This window comes from Haemaphysalis longicornis, unplaced genomic scaffold (genome assembly GCF_048455015.1).
Source record: "Haemaphysalis longicornis isolate Haplotype H1 unplaced genomic scaffold, Haemaphysalis longicornis Haplotype H1 scaffold_8, whole genome shotgun sequence".
Lineage (NCBI taxonomy): Eukaryota > Metazoa > Arthropoda > Arachnida > Ixodida > Ixodidae > Haemaphysalis > Haemaphysalis longicornis.
This window is the reverse complement of record NW_027526445.1, coordinates 58,149,853-58,171,712: the sequence shown is the minus strand read 5'-3', so window position 1 is coordinate 58,171,712 and position 21,860 is coordinate 58,149,853. Positions and strand designations below refer to the sequence as shown.

The following is a 21,860-nucleotide window of genomic DNA, read 5'->3' as shown; positions in this document are numbered from 1 at the left end:
TTTTGGGAGCACAAAAGCTACACGAAATATCGCGTTTTTTTTAATTAGGAACGTTCTTACCCCCTAAGCATAAAAAACTATATATCACACTGAAGCGGGCCCACTATCGCTGTGCTGTACTTTACAGGCAATCTTTAGGTACGTGAGACATTTATCTTACAGACGCCCAAGAACCAGCCGAATCAGCAAAAGATTACAGCTGCATGGCTCGGCTGTCAGCAAAAGCGTCACTACACCCATAATTATACTCTTGGCGCTAGGGGCTAGAAGAAATTCTAGAAACACTTGAATTCTAAAGTGAAAACGACCATGTTCTACTCCCATTGCCATATACAGTTCTGTGGTGGTGTTCGGACAAAAGAGCAAATACCTGGACAGAGTGACATTTATTGCAGCTTGTATTCTTGGTGCATGGCGCCATGCATACGGAGTAAGATGCAAGTATTAGGCCCGCTTTTCTTCGTTTTCTGCTCCTCCGATATATCCTTTTTAGCATAGATGGTCATGCGGGTTAACCCATCCGTGTTACAGGACAAATGCGCTCTCTAGCATTGACTACGAGCAGTGTAAATCCTTCATTACATCAAACTTCGTTTTGCAACGCATGTATACAAGGGGACTAAGAAATATGTGGCTTAGGTAATATGAAGAAATCTTTCAAATTCACACAACACCTTAATGCTTAATGATAATATTTAGGAGCATTTTTTAAGTTTTTACAAGCTTCTTTTAAAAAGCGCTCTATACATTCCGTCGGCAATTTTTGTTTTTAATCCAGGACAAATTCTATACCAGTGGCACCATTAAGAAAAGCGTTCATTTGTGTTATTCCGACCACTCAACAATTGTACCTCTGTGGCTATGCAATAGTTTGTTGGTGGTGTGTAGTTCACTCCAGCTTATTTTGGCCCTAATACGGCCTAATAATGGTTGCCAGTTCTTTGATGTCACAATGTTTGCCATTGTACTGTTTGTACAATTGACCTAGGCGCTGGGTACGGATGACTCTCCAGCAGTTTCGTTTGCCGACATGGTCGCTATAGACAATTTTAGCCAATTTATATAGGAATTTGGAATTATTTTAAATATAAAAGAAACATGATAACTTTAGTATCTCTTGTGGCTTATTTGTGCCCCCTCTTCTACATGCTGTAATGGAAATGTGCGGTTGGCCGCCCATATATGTTGGGTCGCTGTTGGATGGCAAATCGAATATCCCGCCTTAAATTCGGTGGGTGGGGGGGGGGGGGGGCAGGAGAAGCTCTTTGCAGATACGCTGAGACTTTAGTACAGCCCTATCGTTTGTTTTTAGCACCGCAACTGATGTTTAGTACCGCAACAAAAGCACTGCTTGTTTGCAAATTGCGTTTATTGGGCACATGGGTTATAAACAACTACTTCCCGGAACGTTCGCACAATTTTAGTTTCGCCCATGCAGCGTGTGACCCTGGGTTATTTTCTTAGGAGAAACTGTGAGGGGGGTAGGTGACCGTTTCTGACGCCCATTTATTGCTGCAAACTAGTAGGGTGTTTTTGATTTTTTTGCGGTATGTATTATGCACTTTGAGGAATTTTTAAGTAAGCGAGATAGACGTGCTGCCAAGTTATAGTCTTCCGAGTGTGTCCTCTCACAGACTTGTTCTTGCCGATTAATAATTTTCACCCTGATATTGCTAAATAATTATTGGTGGTTTACGAGAATCGCTTTAAAAGGATTTGCAATGACACTTCCTGCACATATCTTTAGGTCTTCTGCAAAATTCGACCTAAACAGTTCTTTGCAGCAGTTACAAAAAGAAAACTTTCTCCCACAGTGCCATTAAGTTCAAAGCACTACGGATAAAATGTTTCCCTTCAAAACCGATACGTGCGCAGTAATTAAAAGTTTGTGTCTTGTATGAAAGGTCGGTTGTGTAAAGTTCCAAAAACCTTTTGCTTCCTGTTCCATTTACGACAAGGGTGCTTATGTGTTCATGTGTTGCTATTAACGCGCACCGCGAAATTATTTGGGTTAACCTCTGCCAGTAATACATGCCATTTAGGCATGGGTGGCCCACATAACTTAAAAAAAATCACGCCGTTAGTACAGAAGCATGGAACTGATGTATTCTCGATGTTGGTAATTATTATGTAGGTGTTACTCCCAAAGATACTCTTATAATAAGGGTGACACTTACGGACTAGAAATGAGCTTCCTGGATAAGCGAGCAAACTTGATTAGATAGTATCATAGTTCAAATAAGGAAATAGAAAGCGACTTGCGCTGGGCCTGTAGAGAGTCAACCAGACAAACCTTGGACAATGAGATTACTGCGTGGATACCAGGAGATCAGTTTAAAAGAAGGGTTAGGGCAATAACACGACGGAGGGATGAAATACGGAAGTTCGGTAGCCGACACTCGAATGGAGCAGCGGAGGAAAGGAGCTGTTTTTGGTCAATGGCACAGGCCCTCGTCCTTCAGTAGGCCCGAGTAGGCTGTGCATGATAACGATGGTGGCTTCTAAAGTTTTGCTGTAACCATTTGAAAAGCCGTGAGGATTGCGCAGAAGGACGACACAAAGAGGACGCAACAAGACGAGCGCAAGTAGCAACTCATTTGTTTAAGGGCTTACGCCCCCAAATATATGACAAATTGGCGCATGCACCGAGCATACCTATGCAAAACGCCGAGAAAGAATATGTTCACCGTCACACACTACAAGCACGGCTGTAACAAATCAGACTATCTGGTATATTAAGCGAAAGATGTGTCACTCAAGCAGTTGTGCGCATTCTTTATCAAGAAGGCTTCCATTATGTCACGTGCGATATCGCTGCTGCCCCAGGCAAAGAACATTAATCTCATTCAATCGCGGCCTGCAGCTACTTTTTTCGCAAATTCTGCAGTGCCCCGTCAAGATAGTTCCAGGTCAGAAGGTTTCTTCAGAAACATTTAATATAAAATAGATGTGTGTGATTCTTTGGTACCAGATGTTCTAAGGATGTAACGTGATTTCTTGAACAACACCAGAACATGGGTTTATGTTTTCTGTCGATGTTAAAGAGCTCTTTTATTCTATGCCCCACGCTGAACTGCTCGAGTCTGTTAGAAACTGTAGAGAGAACGGTGAGGTTTCGTTTCAAAATTCAACAGGGATGAATGTAGATAATTTCATGACTCTACCTGAATTTTATCTCAATAGCACTGTTATAACTTTTGGCAATATTTTCTACTTGCAACGTCGTGAAATATGTATCGGTTCGTGTATAGCCCCTTTACTGTGCAATATTTTTCTCTTATATTGACCACACCCAAGTGGATGTTTTTAATGAGAACAAGGTTCTAAAGGTTTATGGGTATGTGGAGGTTTATTTTCATTCGAAGAAGCAGGATCAATTGAACTAATATTACCTGATGAATTAGGTTTTAGGTGATTTTAGACAACATGGTAAGGGGATGACCTTTACACATGAGGTTCCGAAAGAAGAAATTCTACAGTTCCTGGACATCCAAATGTCAGTTTCTCAAACACACGTGTGTTAGGTGTGTCATCTTAGAATTGCAAAAGATCTTTTACCTTATCAGTGTCCGCATTCAAAGACCGTGAAAAGTAGTATTGCTGCAGTGTGCCTTGAGTCTCCTCTTATGAAGTCGTGCGCATACAGAATGGAGGAAAGTTTTAAAAACCAAGTGTACCGGTTGCACGATGCAGGATTCTCTTGTACAATCCTGGCGGTGGTGAGTAAAACACTCCTCTACGAGTCACAACGAGAACATAGAAAAAGGGCTTCGACGGAAAGGAGAAAACCAAAAAGGAGCGGTTGTGGCAAAAAACAGCCTTATGGCAAAAAACTGACATATGGAACCGCCTATTTTGGCCAAAGAGGGCGCTGCGTGAATAATCGTGCCGTGGAGCATGAGCGCACACAGGGAGATATAGATAATAGAACTAACTTAACGGACCATTGCAGAAATTGCGAAAAAAGTGGGTGCAGGCCGTTACTGAATGATATTAAGATTCTTGGCTGGGGCAGCAGCGATGTCGCGCGTGAGATAATGGAAGCGTTCTTGATAAAGAATGCGCAGATTTGTTTGAGTGATACATATTTGGCTTTATATAAAGGAGAATCCCATTTGTTAAATTCTAGCTTGTAGTGGGTGACAATGAACATGTTCTTGCGTTTACATATGTATGTTCGGCGCATGCACTAATATGTCATATATTTTGGGGCGTCGTCCTTCTGCACAATCCTCGTGGCTTTTCAAGTATCACACCATCTAGCCAGTCAACTAATCTTGTTTTACTGTAACCAATACAAGTCACTGCAGTAATGTTCTCTTCAAAGTAGGAAATTTTCCACTTGTTTTATCTGTGTTTCTGGTAATCAAATTCCGAAATACCATTCGTTTATGTTATTATGACAATGCTTTTAAATAGTTCTTGCGGACACGTCTATACGAGCGTGTACTCAGAATACTGGAAACCAGAAAGCTATGACGGCGCAGGGCATAGGCGCAAGCTTCTCTTTCTCGTAACCTTAGTTCTAAATCCCACAAATTATAAAAATTCTGAATTTTTTGTACAATATCCTAATTTTTATTATTCGATTATGCGGACATTCTTTTTTGAGCGGCAGGTATCTAGGCGGGTTGGGTTTTCACTCTCATGAAGGGGCTATAGTTGTCAATTATCTCCATTCAGCAACTTGGCACGCAGAACTTCGGCTCCCAAGGAAAACTGTTGGATACTTTTGCTAAATGAAAAGCGTTTGGTCTTGCAGATTATGGTGTACGTTGGTGCCATGAACAATTGAAGTAGCAAGAACTCGTGACGTAAAAGTTTCCAAACCGCTGCTGAACTACATAAAGGTCCTAACAATCAGAAATGTTGAACACGCACTAGCAGAAGAATCAACCAACCAGATATTCCACGCACCAAGCACCTGATACGCTTGTTTATGTGCATGGTTGAACAAAGACGCCGAAAATAAAATTTTGAACCCACATGTTTAACGGATATCCGTGAGGGCCTCACATTTAGCCACAGTGTCCAGCCGAAAACGCTCATTGAAATACTGTCATTCTTTCTCAATATTTACATTAAAAAAGCACCCAACGAAATTTTGTTGCCATTCTACACATATGTTTCAAATTCAGTGTATTAGAATAACGAACACCTTTGTTTCTTGACAATATACTGAGAATTGTTTGTTAATTGGACGTAATCGCACTGTTTCTCGCAAGTGAATACATGATCGCCATTACAAACACTGCCCACCGACGCCTGCCAGCAAAAACTTGAAAATGACGTGAAAAAACAAGTACAGAACACAAAACATAACACAGCGTGCCATTTCGGATTTTTGCGAAACTAAGAATTTACTACAAGCTGCATCAACCGTTTACTAGCCTGTTCCTTTGTATTACCCTCGAATCAATTGAAATATAACCTCGGGTCTACATATTTCCCAATCATTTGTTGTAGAAGTGAAAACGTGCGTGTAATATAACATTGTTTCCTTAATGTATTGTGTTTTTTGCGGAAAATTTATGAGTTGGGTCAGCGTTTGGGCTTCCTGTGGACTGTTGCGTTACTTCTTTGACTTGAGAAGCGAACTGGAGAAGAAAACATTGGAGCAGAACTGCTTGCATAACCTAACTGCTTGAAAATAGCGTTCGTCCGAATTCTCGTAAATAGAATTGTTTGGGTAAAAGAGGAAGATAACGCTTGGTTATCTGTAGAATACTTCTGAGGAAGTAGTGATCAAGGGTGGAACTTGAATCGGAACTGAACCGAAGACCGAAACCTAACCCGAATGTTAGCCCACAACCGAAGCAAACCCCTATGCATTCTGCCATTTTCGAGCAGAACGAATCAAAGGAACCGTTCCGAACTGCTTCTGAGGGTTCACAAGTGATATTTGTACTCATGAATATAGTATCCTACGCTGCGTCTTATAGTATTTTCACCACTCGAACGACAGCACCACCAAGTGTGATGCATTGTCTGTAGCCTCACAAACATAAGGGTTGTCTTTTCTTAATTAGCCACAATTTTATGTAAAGTGATCAGCATACATTAACCGTTTGGGTTAGATACAGCTCATATCGTGCAATTATTTCGTATTGAAATTAGGAATTCCGGCCAACATGTCAAGACCTATTCGTCTTTTTTCTATGTGCATGGAGCTAATTAATGGGTAGCGTTTTCAAAGTGTTTTTATTTCGAATGCATGCCTGCCAATTGTGAGAACCTTCAGTGACACCACCAACAGTAAATTAGTATCTCGAACTTAGTTTAGGTTTATTAAGCCCTTATGTTACACCTCAGCGATAAACAAGTACTCGCGGTCCTCTGCGCTTCCGGCAGGCATTACTGTACAGTGCCATTATGTTTCTGGTTTACTTTTCTAAAACGGCATGACAACTTAAAACTCACTTTCGGGATATTCTCATCTCCACTTCTACAGTTGAAGTGACCGCATTTCCATTCATATTCACTCTGGTCAACATTACTTTGGCGCGCATGGACTGAAGTCGAATAATGCGATTTAGAGGGTAGACTATGCTGGGTTAGTGCTATAACGGTGAGCTGATGTGAATTAGTGGGATTCCTGGGCTAAATAATTTGTATTTCAGAAATTAAGGGCTTGGTAGTAGTGGATTACATGGCCGGAAGAAAACACCATTGCTTTGAGGGTTGTTGGCTATTGAAAATTTGGCGGCGCTCTCCCTCTCTACAAATCAGAAGATTTACGTGCACCCAAAGTACCGGGAAATTTTTTATGTGAGGACCACGTCAATGGTATAAATGGTTTTTGTTTATGTAGGTATTGTGGTGATTTTATTTCTGAAATAATATGGCCACCTCACAGCGGGGTCAAAAAATAATTGCCTAGAGCATAATTTATATTTATCCAAAGTTTTCTAAACAAGAATATATAAGATGTAGGGCTGTAGGAAGCAACCAAAACCCAAAGAAAAACATGAGGGGCGATCAAATGATATGATGTGAAGGGCAACCCATAGGATTCACAAATATTTTTTTCTTCCTTTCTGCTACCGTTCTACAGCATCAGACAGGTGTAGCATCTCAATCCTTGTAGACAGCTCCCTCTACGGCGAGGAAGTAGCGTTAACACCTGAGATTACCCAAGTGACGCCAAAATTATCCTAAGACTCCAATCAGGCGTGGCGCAAATTCCCAACGGTGTATTACTTGTTACAACATCAATAATATTCACAGACAACCAACGAGACCAATTTGAATTGTTTGCGGCCAAGCTTGCAGCGGCATTCCCGACAACGAGAGCAGCAACCTCGTGGTGTGAGATTCCAGCAGCCATTCCTGCGCCGCTGGAGGCGCGACCGAGAGCATGCGGCATGTATTCACATACAACAAAATTACGCATCACTATAGGCTCTCTCAAATAATGTATTCCTCCCCCCACAAATCATTACCCAATAACCACTAAATAATAATTGACGCCTTTCAAATTAGCACCTTACCACACCCCTCCAGACTTCACCCGTTTGTCGGGACACGACTCTCTCCACTTTCTGCTTTCTGTGAAAATTCCGGGGACATCATATACATACTGATCAGCTGAAACATTTTTACGCTGGACCCTCTAACCTTTACCTTCCTAATTAGCTACGGGAGAGAGCTCTGACCAGCTGAGTTTTCGGAGATCAGCTGTGCTTTATCGAAACGGCTGCAGACTCGGCTCGACCTCAAGGTATACTCAAATGAGGGCGTAATTTTGAAGTTTTTAATCAGTATAATAAGGTTATTTTTCTCTATCTGTATAATAAAAAGCCTTACCGCTGCTTGTGACTTCCCTAAGCTCTTATGTTTCCAAGGAGCCAGTCGCTGTCACCGGTCACTGAACAGCCATTAGCAACTTACTATCGCTGCTGCTTCCTGATATTCAGTGAGTTAGTATAGTCCTTCCTTCCTTGTAGGAAGTCTGTTAGCCGATGAAGGTGGGTACAGGGACATCGCTATAATCGCCACCTTAAACCCTTGACAGTTGTGCGACTTCTGCAACTGCTAATGATGCTGTATTGCCAGAATTTATTTCGAAGCATTCTGTTCACTTTGAGTCTATTTGTATGAACCACGTTACAAAAAAACAAAGCCAGAGCCAAAATCGAAACCCCTCACCAGTAGTCCACTGTTCCTTCCTCTACGATCCAAATCGCCCTATTGCCTTCACTTCCCCCTGGCCGGCGAGTGTCTGGAATCGTACACGCTTGTTCGCTGGCTTTGTTTTAGTTGCTTTGAAGACAATTGATTATCGTTTCGACGAAGATATGCCGCCTCTGATTTAGGGTAAAAGAACCTTGCGTTCTGAATGTGTGTACTTAACAGGGCAGGGCAGTTTCGGTACGTGTTAGAGGATTGCGTCGCCGGTTAGCCTTATATTTGCTTTCACAGCGACTGATTTTGATGCTCGCGTAGATCTTTGAGATGCCTTCCGACCGCAGATATTACGTGCAGTAGCAGCAATATTATGGCTCTTAGATTTACAGTCCCGGACTCACCGCAGACTCCCTGAGAAGCTGTCAGGCATTTGATTTTCCTGTGTATCTTTATGACTCTGGGGAATCCGCGGATTCTAGCAGACTATACGCGTTGAGTTCGAGTCGGTAATCGAAAAGTAGGGCGTTTGAGCTGTTTCTAGGCTTTTTGTTGAGTGCAGTTGGATCATACAGCTACGTTGGCTAAACGGTTTCTTGTTTGCAACCAATCCCCAATACGCGCGGTCGACCGCTCCAGGTTGAATTCGCAGCAGTTACGATTTCTTGTTTTGTGTGTGGTAGTTCTTAAGAAATTGCGAAATTGTACTTCTTTGCTTCATTTTTGGACGTGGAGCGGGCTGGTACGATTAAGGTAGCTTTTACCTGAGGCACTTAGCAGTTGACAGTACAATGAAGAGACTCGCATTTTTCAAACCGAGCACTCGGTAATTTTCACTGGTAAAAACAAGGCAATCGGCGGTCCGATTGAAGGTACGATGACGCAACCTGAAATCGCACGCTCATGCCCCGCACTTGCTGTGCATGTTTTTGGGTTCCGGTCGTTAGAAAACACGCATAAATATTTGTGCATGTGTATCCGTGGAACCAATAGCGCCCATTCAACCCAAATTTGCTACCACATCAAAAATACGTGCGCATCGTGCGTCTGGTGCATAGGCATAATAAATGCTTGCCTCGCATAATCAATTACCACCTCTGAATAATCCGCGGCTGTGCGTGTGACTCAGTTATATAATATCTTTGTGCTCTCGTTCTGTGGATGAGTGGACCCCACACAAGAACAATGGCTTAAAAAATGTGGGTCTCCTCTGGACTGGCTAACGTCGAAGGTCATTTTCAAGTAGCTTGTGTACAGCAAACAATACACTCTTTTTAAAACACACCACTTGATATAAACAATTATACTTCTAGAGAATATACCGCTACCGAATAGAGGGGAGAAAAGCCTTTTCCAAATGTGCAACGGGTATGTCGCACTGGAAGTTTTTTTCAGAAGAGGATACCAACTTTCTCGTCGCAATAATTTCTTAAGCACTGGATATTGTCTTTATTGTCATGCATTGTTGACAATAATATCATCTAAACATTGATGCATCCGCCTATCTCTCGTTTGACCTAACCAGAAAAACACGCCAAAACACCCAATAAGACTTAACGAATAGTTCTTCAACACAAACTGCTTTAAGTACTCATTCTTTCCGATGGCCACTAATGAATGGAATAAACTAGATACGAGTATTTCCCGCACGACAAAATTAGCGAAGTTTTAACCCTTGTAAAAAATGAACTATGTATTCTGAAAGCGGAATCACTTGGTTGATTCTTATTTGTGTGTTTGTGTGTACATTGTACCGGAGAAGTATCATGTTGTCATAATTTTTCTTTATTCAATACTTAGTACTGAATCCAGGAGAAGGGAAAATACTCTGTGGATTTTTGAATATGTTTCTGTTTTTGAGTGCGTATATATTTGCCCTTACTTGAATTACTTCGCCATATTGTAGTTTAGTTTCTTATTACTATATTTGTTATTGTTGTGTTTCTTGACGCATATGCCAATGTGTCAACCATTATTCAAGGCGCTGCATTTATTTTCTTCCAAAACTTTTATTTACATTATTGTTTTATGCCTCCCTTGATCTGAAAATATTAAATCATCCGATTCTGTTATTTCGTTCTGTACTTTATCGCAATGTATGTGTCTCTATTGTGTACTTATTCGAATTTTTATTTTCACGCAATTCCTGCTTTAATTCCTAACGGAATTGGTAGTATGTCAAGTTAAATAAATAAATAGAATATTGTCATGTTTCAGTTTTTGTGGCCAGTAACAATGTGTTTCATATTGAAGATCGTTTGAATGGGTTTGATACATGTGAAAGTGAGCACAACCTTAAGTCTTGTGGTCAGCGCTTTACTGGACACCAAGGCCGTTATTGAGGCCTAATTAGATGCACGTTTTAAAAAAAAGTGGTTGCTATGACTTTGACAGTACCAGTTTAAAACAATGCTTGACACATTATGTGAACTTAAAGCACTGCATGGGAGGGAGAATTGAACCTGTTCTAAGCTGAAACTACCGAGAGGAGACTTCAGAAGCAAACGATTGTTTAACCTGTATTTTTGTTCATAAGTTCGTCGCATAGCCTGCAGCCTCTGTTGGCATAATAGTTAGGGCAACGTTATCAACATTTAGGTCCGCACTTTCTCACAAAATAGTGGAGGCAATAAGTTACCTTAGCAGCAATGAGGGAGCTCATCTCGCCACCTTTTTATGAATACATAAACTGGTCAAAATGAGTGGCTTGTACTTCCACAAAGAGAATATTTTGATTAAAAACTTTATTGTTCACATTCTTACCATGCTGTGATAGTCCCTAGGGCTTTCCACACTTTCAGGTTAATGTGGTATTTTAAGATCATCATTTTCTCGCTTGCAGTGTGAAAAACACTTCGCTGAACACCGTAATACTGCATTTAGGACTTTCGAGGGTTAAGGCTTATGCACCTTGCTTCTTGTTGGGTAATAACATTTGACTTCCAGGCTACTGACTGTTACACCTTGCAGTGGAGGTGCACTTGCATGCCGTACTTTATTGGTATAGATTGACATGTTTAGATGTCACTGCCTGTTTTTCAGGTTGGCTACAATGCTTGAGCACCTAGGTGTATAAAGTTATAAGGTCTTGCTAGGGCGTGCACAGTTAAGATCAGTTACAAGAACTTTGTTGATTTGATTGGGAGCGGGTATTAACAGGCGTTTTGGTCTTTCAATAGCACTGTATATATATACATGCAATTTGGCTTCATATCAGCAATACGTTTCTCTCTCAGTTTGGAATCTGTGAGTTTGGATGTATTGTATTTAACCTTTTTATGTAATGTTTAATCTGATACTTTGCTGCCATTGTACATTGGACGGCTAAAACAAAAGCAAAAAGGCGGTAGTTCTCAGTTAAAAAGAGAATACTAATACCAACAACACGTGACATGAAGAGAGAAGCGACATATGTATTTTCTACAGCTGATGTGAATATGCGAAAATTATGTAACAGAAAACTCATTCCAAACTATTTAGGCATCAAAGAAAAGGTTATATCAAGGAACAAAAAATGTGTGGTGTGCATTTGCACCATCTCATACCTGCAGCACACCTGTGTGGCAACAGCATAGCACTGACTGATCACGTATTGTAGTCAATAGAGGAGCAGTGTGTTCTAATCTCCTGGGTAGTGAACAGGTTGCTAGACAAAGATGCTACGTGTTAAGTAAAAATAAAATGTAGCGCTAAACAGACGTGAACGAAGATAACATTCGACAGACGCAGGTTTCCACTTCCCCCGGTACCTTCAAACAGAACCACACTTATTTATATACGACTTCTAAAAAACAAATTAAACGATGGTCAGTTCTATTACCAAGTGTAACAGGGCGTGCGAGGGGGGGGGAAATCGTTGATATGCACAAGTCCAACACTGGTGAAAGCGTAGCAAGATAATTGCGCAGGCCTGAAGTTAACAAACCAAAGTTAGCGCGCGTATTTAAGGTGCAGTACTGTCGGCAACGTGGGAGTGACAACTGCACATTTTAAACTATGCTATTACACACTGTCTTTGATGCGAAGCAAAAGTTTCACAACCACCTCAATGCAGCCGTAGTGCTACGTAGGACAGCGAAACAGCTTTCGCAGAAACTTTGCATTTGAAGAAAAATTTGACCTTGTCCAGGATTTTTCTTCAACAGCGAAGTTTCTGAGAAAGCTGAATGGCTTTCCTATTTAGCCGTACGTGTGATTTGAGGTGTATGTCAAACTTTCCTTCAAAGAAACTTACTCCACTTTGGACGCTTCCCCTTAATCTGGCCAATATGCTGTCCTTGATAAAGAAGATTCCTTTGTCACTTAATTATAGTGACGGCGTCCTTACACACGTGACCCCTGCTATTTTTATAAAGATTGGATCGATTACCTCCGTTTCCGTTTTGTTTTTTGCTCTTTTTAGAAAGGTCGTCTTTCCCAGTAATAGCTCACACCCACAGTGCTTGCAGTAGTCTGGTTGGTTCCCACCCCTGTTGCTACCGATTGCCAACCGGTGCTCTCTCCCACGTTCGATTAAGCAGTGCCCTGTTTGTCTAACGTACTTCAAGGGGATACTGTATATAACATTGCTCCGCACTTTGGCTTGTTAACTACAGGCCTGCGGAATTGCCTTTAACGCTTTCTTCAAACAGGCAGTTGTGTATACCAGCGATTGTCACACTTCCTCATTACACTTGTTAGTTGAACTGAAGCTTCGTTTAATTTGTTTTCTTTACAAGTCATGTAAAAATAAGCATGGTCATCTTTGAATGAACAGTTGGAAGTAGGCGTCTGTGTCTGTCATATCTAGTTTTCGTCCACGTGTGTTTAGCGCCACATCTTCTGTTAATTCAAGAGTGAACTAACTCGCTCACCAAAAAGGTCTGTTAGATACGTGATAAAAATGGCCACCATCTCATCCGAGTTTCCAATTTAATATAGGAGCCTGTGTCTAGCACTTAGTTTACAGCAGAGGCTTTGCATTACTGATAGGATTTAATTTTTTTTGTTAAATCCACTTCTCAGGGGTTGCTATGAGAATTGACTGGGTGATATTCAACATAGACGTATATAATCAGAGGTCTTAATTTTTAAGCTCTAAAATTGTTTTTAAATTAATCGTGTGTAGTGGTGGATGCAGGGTTTCATTTGGGGGGAGAGTAACATTGGCATACACAAAATGGAAAAGGCGACCAGAGAACGTTAACCAATGAACAGATTCAAATTAAGAAAAATGTTTTGATTTGGTAAACATAATCTACGCTGGTTTCACGTTCTTTTTGTATTTGTTTTTCTTCACAGTTTTTCTTCACAGCTAATCAGTACGGGAAAAAGCGTACCAGCCTCAGAGGCCTATTACGTTGCTTGTAACAAAAATAGTGTTGATACTCTTTATGTGGTGAATCGTGATCCGCGGTTGTTTTTATTGCAGTGCTTTTTTCCTTATGCAAAAACTACTAGCACTGTATAGTTATGTTGAATAATGACGACTCTGAATGCCATGTAACTAAGAGGAGAACCTTTCCCACTACTGCCAATGTTGGACAGTTTGTTCATATCAACATTGCTTAGAGCACACGTCCCCTTGGAAACGTGTAACGGTAAATCACATGTATATAGCGAAAATTACACTATTCTAGTAAAGGGCAACTGCACGCAAATGTCACCTCGACCAAATTTATTTTTAATGCGTAGTAACTACCCCCAAATCAGCTGGGACACGAGTGGTAGCCCTGTCAAATGCCTCGTAAATCAGTCAGAAGCGTTTAAAATATATCCGCCCCAGACCACGCCGCACCTGCTTTCGGATCGCATAAAACAACCATGACGCGCTGGGACGTTCCATCCGAAGAGAGCTTATTCCTCGGGTCAGCCACGCTTCTCAAGAGCCAGTCAAGCTCTGCTGCACACGCTTTACCCATGTGCTGCCCCGTGCACGCAGTAGATCTTCCGCGCAGACTTTGTTCCGATCTTCTGATCGTCCAGCCAATCGCTGGACGGTCGCAAGGTCACTGCAATGGCCGCGCTCTCCTTGGTCTCGGTGTCAAAATCTCCAATTTTTACAGACCACTTGTGACGTCGACGCGCGTATTTCAGCTATTGTACTTTTTCTTGCTTTCGTTTTAAGCAGAATATATTTAAATGCTGTTTCAACAGATCGAATATTCGAGGGCAGTTGGCCATGTAATAAAAACACTGATCACACCTTATCTTCAAACAGGTGTAGCTCAATTAAAGCGGAGGGTTTGGCGAGTTGGTTTCTGACTAATGTAGTCATACTACTAGCGAACTTTAACACCGGACAAAGAAACGTGTGCTAACGACTAGCGTGTGTGTCGCCTTTTCGGTTTTTGTCCTGTGTTAAGGTTCCCTAGAAGTATGAGTTCGTTAGGTGTAGCTCAATCTCGCCTGAAAAATACGCAGGTGCACGCGGAAGCTCACAGCAAAAAACTGGGCTACATAACAGTGACCACCTTATCAGCTCACATTAGTTAAACAACTGGGAGTTAAAAATATTGTCAAAATGAAGAATATTGCGACCAAGTTTTGAGTGGTGTCCTTGTTAAGCAATTATGAATTAATGGTTGTGTGTTGTATTCGAGTGACAATCTTTATGCACTGCACCTACTCTTCCCATCCACCGCCCGGTTTTTTTAAGGTTGGATTGATGTTTTGCTTGAGAAAAACACACAGATACTGATGCAACAAGCAATGTGTGAACTAGCCGTCAGCGTGAATTGCAGTAAACGTAATATCTCAAAAGAAGGTGCAGTAATGTGCCTGCCCATTCCTCCTCAACAAAGAAAAACTGTCAACTCAAAAGTATAGTACAGCTGTAGAGATACATTTGCGCGCAAAAAATGCTGCTTTGGTGACAGATTGCTAAACGGCATTCTACTGAGTTTGTTAGGTGATTGCGCTAGATCAATATTTGTTTGTGAAAGGCGTGAACTGCGAAACGTTTGCTGAATTTCAAACTGCTGCTAAAGCTAGCTTTTCGTTTCAACTTACCTGACTGCATTTGAATGGATAGAAATTTTACACTGGTTAAGGCTTGGGCGAGTTGGTGCATAATTACAAAGAGGGGAATAGCGCAACTCAGAGGAAACACATGGAGAAAGTGACAATCACGAGTGCTGGTTTACAACTGAAATTTTTATTTTTTGGCGTGTCAGATATCTACGCTCACAGTCCGAAAATGCGGAAGATAACCGAAAAAATCGTCACGCTGCACCAACGCCATGTGCCACAAACATGTGCTGAACTATCTTTGCTAGAGAGTTATTCTCTTTTTTGAGAGGGACAACAAGGGAAGGCTCTATTTCTGCAGCTTCAATTTTTCTCTGTTTGTTCTATCTGTGTTTTGCAATGACCTGTGTTCTGTAAAAGATCGGAGAGCAGCCTCGGCAATCTCTACAGTGGACAAATAAATGGTCAATAATCTCCATATGTACATTATAGTTATGTTTTTTTTTATCTTTCACTAACGCATCGTCCCGATTGGCGCACGTACGTTTTTCCACCTGACAGCGGAATAAAATGCACGATGTCTTGAACACACTTTTCAAATCTGTTTTTTGTGCTTAACAAAGCACGACTGCTTTGCTCTTTTAGTTTTGTTGACCCACATAGAGACGGCGGAAAGCTTTTTGGTCGCCGAAAACACAACTCTTACACTAGCTAGTCGCTCACAAAGAGAGATTAGTTATCTGTCCCCAGATAATTCAGCACGTTTTTGTGGCACATGGCATTGGTGCAGCAGGAGGATTACTTCGGTTATCTCCAAAATGTGTGTTCTTTCGGCTTTTTTGTATCTTTTGAGTGTAAGCCTAGACATGTGAAATACCGAAAAATGAAAGTTCCAGTTTTAATTCAGCGCTCGTGTTTGCAACTTTCTTCATGTGTTTCGTCTGTGTTGCGTTCTTTCCCTCTTTGCAGAAATTTGGCTTCTTGACCTGCACGCAGTTATAACTTTATAAGTACGTATGCTCGAGGCTAGCTTATCAGTTTTGGCGTTGCTTCTGAAAATTGGTTTCACTTTTCTGCAACCCTGTAGTTGCACTTCTTCACTATCGCACTGGTTGATTTAAAATTTTAATGTCCAAAGATGGTCGTTCGCTAGCCAATATTCTTGCTAAAGCCTCTAACTTGACGAAACACACTTCGTGACTTCACAAGATAAATGACTGATGGTGCAAAATTGGAATTCACGGCTTAAGCAGTTGAACAGGTTTATCAACGGATTTTCAGGTACTCTGAAATTAAAGTCAAGTAATCATTTACGCGCGAAGCGTAAAAATAAGCATTAATAAACCTATGCACCGAGTTTGATTGCTTTCCTTTAATAAATAACGCTGTGATGTGTAGTCTCCGGGACTTGCATGATCCCGGCTGACTGTACACGAGTTCAATAGTAAGTTGCTTGTTAAAATTCTAGAGTTATTAGCAATTACAAAAACAAGTGTAAATTGCCCGACTACAAATTGATATGGTTTTCCACGCAGAATGTTTTGGTGTCGTACGCATTTCCGGGTTGAAGTCGAGCGGCTAAGATATTCATGCCTGCCCATCAACAACAGGTTCCATTCTGATTGTTTATTGTTTGCTTAAGTGACATTGTGATGTCTAAAATTGGAAAGGTAGTCCTGAAGAAAATTTCAAATGAACCAGAAGCACAAGTAGAAAAACTGTGCAAACAGCCAGTAAGTCAAATTAGGGTTGCCGGGCAGCTAAAGCGTTGCGTCACTGGTCACATGAAAAGAAAACGTGTTGTGGTGATGAACATGACGTCGCGCTTGTCCCAGCTGGGTGGGTTCCACTTAATTCGCGGAACGTGTTCTTTTTCTTCATATTTTACATTTTCATGGGAAATAGGACTGGCAGAAGCTAGATACCACGTCGGCATCACCATGTAAATGTGTTTAAGGAGTCATGCGCTTTGTGCGAAATTAAAGTGTATTCAGTTGATCTGGTTTGTGTGCGCTTGAGTAAGTCTCTCCATGTTTTTTTTCCATTTCAGCTGCCAACCGGTTCGGAGATATTCCCCATATTTGATCTTTTATGATAATATATCCAATGTTGAAAACAAGTTTCATTTGTGTAATATTTTTAAGCGACCCAGTGCAAACCTCTGAAGTTCCATAAAATGCCTGGTAAATTTCCACAGCACTGTGACAGGATAGCAAAAAAAATGATCTCGGCAGGAATAGACAAAGCAAAACGCAAGTCATGCAACCTTACTTATTTGCTACAAACCATGTTTTAAAAATTTCTTCGCCATAAAAGAAAGCAGATTCGAGTTGGCATTGCGGAGGACGTTTGCTTCTCATGTCATCATCATTTTTGCGCAATTTCTGGTATATCTGCAGTCACACCGTCATCCAAACTGCCAGAATCGGCGCTACCACTACAGAATCGGCGCTATCGGGCAAGCCTCCTGTCAACTGCCGTCCTGCCAGAATTATTGCCGTCACCATAGTCTACTATATTGATGTTTGATCGCTTCCATTAAATCCACATTTTCAATAGGGGATGCGCTCACAAATTTTTAGGGAAGACAGCGTGATGCTTGAATGTGCGCTTGCGTGAGCATCTCTGAGTATTAATACTAGTCACAATCGTAGCTCATTGCACATTGCCGGAATTGCAAACACACGCCTTTCTTAAACAAGAATCTCCGGATAGCATATCATTAAACCAGCATGCAAACAAAATAATTAGCACGTTTTAAATAGTTCGCCCTTCATAAGCATGCCGTCTTATGTTCATCACAAAAAAAAGACTGCGGATATTGCCTCTGAATAATTCCAAACAGCCGCACACTGCTTTGTCTGCCTTGTTAGCTTTCTTGATGTTTTGGTTTTTATTGTTTTCTGGTACCGTGTTTCGCAAAATTTTCGGTTATTGGCTTATCACACATGTTCTTTAAAGAGACGTTGCTGAGTTTGTTCCTTTTTCATTCGGGCACATTCATCCAGGATATGCTTCTTCCCCGATATTGTATAAAACTTGGCAAAAAGAACTTTCAACACACTTCTGAGCACTGTTTCCCTCAACCGTTGCTATCCCGTACTTTCACTTTGTGCAACAAACAGCAGATCTCCAGCGTATGATATGGAATTGGGATGAGCTCCAAAAATTACAAGACTTATAATAGGGAATTGGATATTAGCACTCTTAATAGTTACAAAATTAAGACTGTAGACCAATGGGAGACTGTTGCGTTCAGCAACAAACCCGAGCCACAACTCTGAAGTCCCGATGGCCGAAGCCGCCTCAAGGTATTCTGGCTGACTACTAAGATAGGGATACCGTCCAAGTCGTCTACCTTTCAGAACCCATCTCGAGCATCAAATAAGGCCATCTCTCTCTCTCTTTCCGTCTCTTTCTCTCTATTTCTCTCTCTCTCTCTCTCTCTCTCTCTCTCTCTCTCTCTATCCCTCCCTCTCTTTCTCTCTCTGTCTGTCGTAGGTTCAGGTGTGCCTCAAGTCAGGAATGTTGCAAGTGAACATACACACGCGAACATCTTTTCCTCTTACCTTATTACGTAAACTGCCTCCGTATATCTGGTTTTTATACCAAGACCAATTAATGGAAACAATATCAGTTAGACCAACTGCCCCCTTCCTTGCGGAATTCCCACAGCGAATGCTCACTGGTTCGTGGTCGACGCTGAAGCTGTGCTCGCTCCTGCCTTGCGTGGAGACGCGGTGGTGGAGAGCTTGCGGTGAAATCATGCTGCCTTCCCCCCAAAACTACACATCATGATCTATGCCCCCTGCTGGTATTGCGAAGGCAGTAAAGGGCGCGTTGGAGAAGAGTAGAGTCTGGCCAATGCAAATAATTGTTCCAGGTGGCTTTACTAGAACAATCTATCTTTTCCATGTAAAGGCTTGTATTTTAAAAGTAACAGCATGTATTTTGCCCCACAAAAACGTGTGAGTGCTCTCAATACACTGTAGGATTTGCAGCGTACTTTTTGTGTTTATGTTACGAATTCATTCCTAAAGAATATGTATTTTCTACGCATACGTTTGCAAGCGTTACCTACCTTGCGAACGGATAGGAGAAAAATTCTATTGCAAGTGTGCAAACAAATTGCTGAATGCTGTACGCATGGTTGTGAAATGCGCTCCAAAGGTTCAGGTACAAATATGCGTCGCAAGTATCTGTATTTATTTGGTTCATTTGGTGTCGTAAGAACCTCTGCAGACATTGAACTGCGAAGTTAGGAATATTATTTGCCGAAAGGCTTTCTTAGGTGACAATCGTAATGGATCATTACAATTCAATCATACCAACTCATTTTTGTCCTAAAACCATGCCATCTCACGATCTTACAGTAAACTCTTTTCCTTATTCGCGACTGCGAAGCATTACCGCATACGAACCATCTGTCAGCAGCGGCAGCTCAATCCGCTTAAATAATCGCTAGGTGCTGGGAACAGTTTCCTTTTGCATTTTCCCTATGAACTAAGGATACCTTTGAGCTATAGCCAACAATCGTGAGCCAAAGAACAAGAAGATAATCAAGTTATAACAAGTAAACAGAATGTCTGTAGATTACGCGTAACAGCCCAATAGGGACAAAAAAAAAAGATAACTCTAGCAGGTTTTTCGTCACAAATGGTCTTTGTCTATAGTGCTCACTGAGAAAAAACTCCCATGTTCCTAAAATTACAGACTATAACAAAACGGAAAAAGGACATCTTCAAGGGCTTCATTAGTTTTAACTCTAGGTGATTCGGAAATTTAACATTTTATGCAAAAAAGCTACTGAATAAACACTTAAATGAGCACAGCAATTTTCGGTTGCCTTCCCCAAAATTTTTGTCTTTCATATTGCTAAATGCTCACCAAGCATTATTCTGTAATTATCAATGTTAGACGGAGACTTTTTTTTCACCTACCTGTTATTCTTCCCAGCAGCATGCTTGTATTTCTGTGAAAATGCCGGCCAGCAAAGCCCACAACATGAGCTCCAAGGCTGAACCCAATCAGGGTCACATTATCAGGATGTAATGTACAATTTGTGGCCTTAATAATTTTTTCCAATAAGAGAGAAATCATAACGCCAGCCATGGGGGTGTTTGCGGCGGCTCTTGCATAGTTTGGTCCACCTGACCCATTGCGCCAGTCGGCAACTATGACGTTACAGTTGACCTTGAAAAAATAGGCCGTAATATAATACCTGAAGGTAGTAGCAAATGCTGATTGAGATATATCAATATACATAAAGATCATTTTGTGAAAGTCGCTGTAGATTTCAGAAATAGCATGGCAACTTCTTTTTTACAGGAGAGCTGTTTAATCGTGAAATTCGACCCTTTAGCGCTACCAGAAAACGTACCAACAAAAAAATACCGAGCGCTGGTGAGCGGGCAACTCGTGATGATCACCCGGCGTCGGCATGCTCGACCTTCGAAAACAATCTACGCGGCGTCCGTGGCATGATCTCTTGTCTGGAGTTCTTTTCACCAGTTCACGTGCATTCCTGCATCAAGAGGGGAGCACAGACGGCGAGCTCACGCTACAGCCACCGTGTTCGCGAAGCTCGTTGCTGCAGGTTCTAGTGCGTCCTTACGTGGTACACTTTGGGAGAGACGCGAAATCCTGCGGGCTTTGTACCCTTGCACCGTTTGTGCAACATGTGGTAATTTTTGTATGGCCGTCTTCACAGTGTAATATTATAGAAAGTGAACAATCAAGTAGTCGCTATGAAAACAATGTAAAGCATAGAAGATGGAAAGCGAGCAGTGTAGTGAGGCAATAAGCGATGCAACAAAGGAGAGGGCCATTAAGAAAATATAGGTGTGCATGAGTATTCATTTTTTATTCTTTGTTATCAGATACTTACTCGCCCTAGTAGTACTTCATTAAGGCGCGTCGTGCAACAAGGGCATTTTCTGTCACCGCTACTTATTAAAATAGTCCCTTTGCCCATAGCCTGGCACATAGCCACTATACATGACTTGTACTTCCTTATGTACGCAGATGACATTACTGTTCTGGCAGTCCATTCAGCCGTGCCACGACAAGCCTAGTGCCTCCTGTAAGAGTTAGACACTCTCACAAACGTTGTCCGTATGTGGGCCTCACCCTCTCTCAAGAGAAGACTGCTGCATTTCTAGTCGCCAACCTTTGGGGCTGCGGCTTCTTTGTGGTATCGCCTGTCGTCCTGCAGCTGAATGGTACCGCCCTTGCTATGGTCGGGCACCTTCGTTGTCAGGGCTTAGAGATGTCGGCCTCAGCATCGGCAACTCAGTGGCTACGATCCGCTGTACCTAAAGCCGGGAAACTGCTCCACTTTGTTCGCCGCATCTCTCAAAAGTCAGGCGGGACCTGCTGGATCATTGCCCTTCTCCTAGTGCGTCCTGTAGTACAGCCAAGGTTCCTGTACCAGGAACATTTCCTAGACATGACGCGAGTAAACAAGGATCGGCTGGACGGTATTAATAGGGCTGCCGTGCGCACCATCTGTGGCCTACCCCGCTTAATGCCAATTTCGTAGCTGAGAGCACAACCTGAATTAAACACGCTCAGTGAAATGATAAGCGTCGTTCCGCCAGTGTTCTGAAACGTGGACTAGTTCCAGAGGCTGGAGGTCTCGCTGAGTACATGGGCCATCAGCCCGAGACGATGCCAGATTTTGCTGCCAGCCCGCCATGGTTCTATCATTACGTGACGGACAACAATCCTCTGAAAAGACTCCATGTTCATAGCTATGGCCCACACCAAGCCCCGGCACCGTCATTCCT

General features: G+C 41.9%; 1 protein-coding gene across 4 annotated transcripts in view; it reads right to left on the bottom strand.

The window, feature by feature from the left end:
* Window positions 1-21,860, bottom strand: part of LOC144148649 (pancreatic lipase-related protein 2-like) — a 171,363-nt gene that overhangs the window by 12,178 nt on the left and 137,325 nt on the right. For all 4 annotated transcript variants that reach the window (XM_077680163.1, XM_077680162.1, XM_077680161.1 and 1 more), the window contains one exon: window positions 20,013-20,265. In XM_077680163.1, the coding sequence (XP_077536289.1) occupies window positions 20,013-20,265 (253 nt within the window). The remainder of the gene's footprint in view (window positions 1-20,012; window positions 20,266-21,860) is intronic.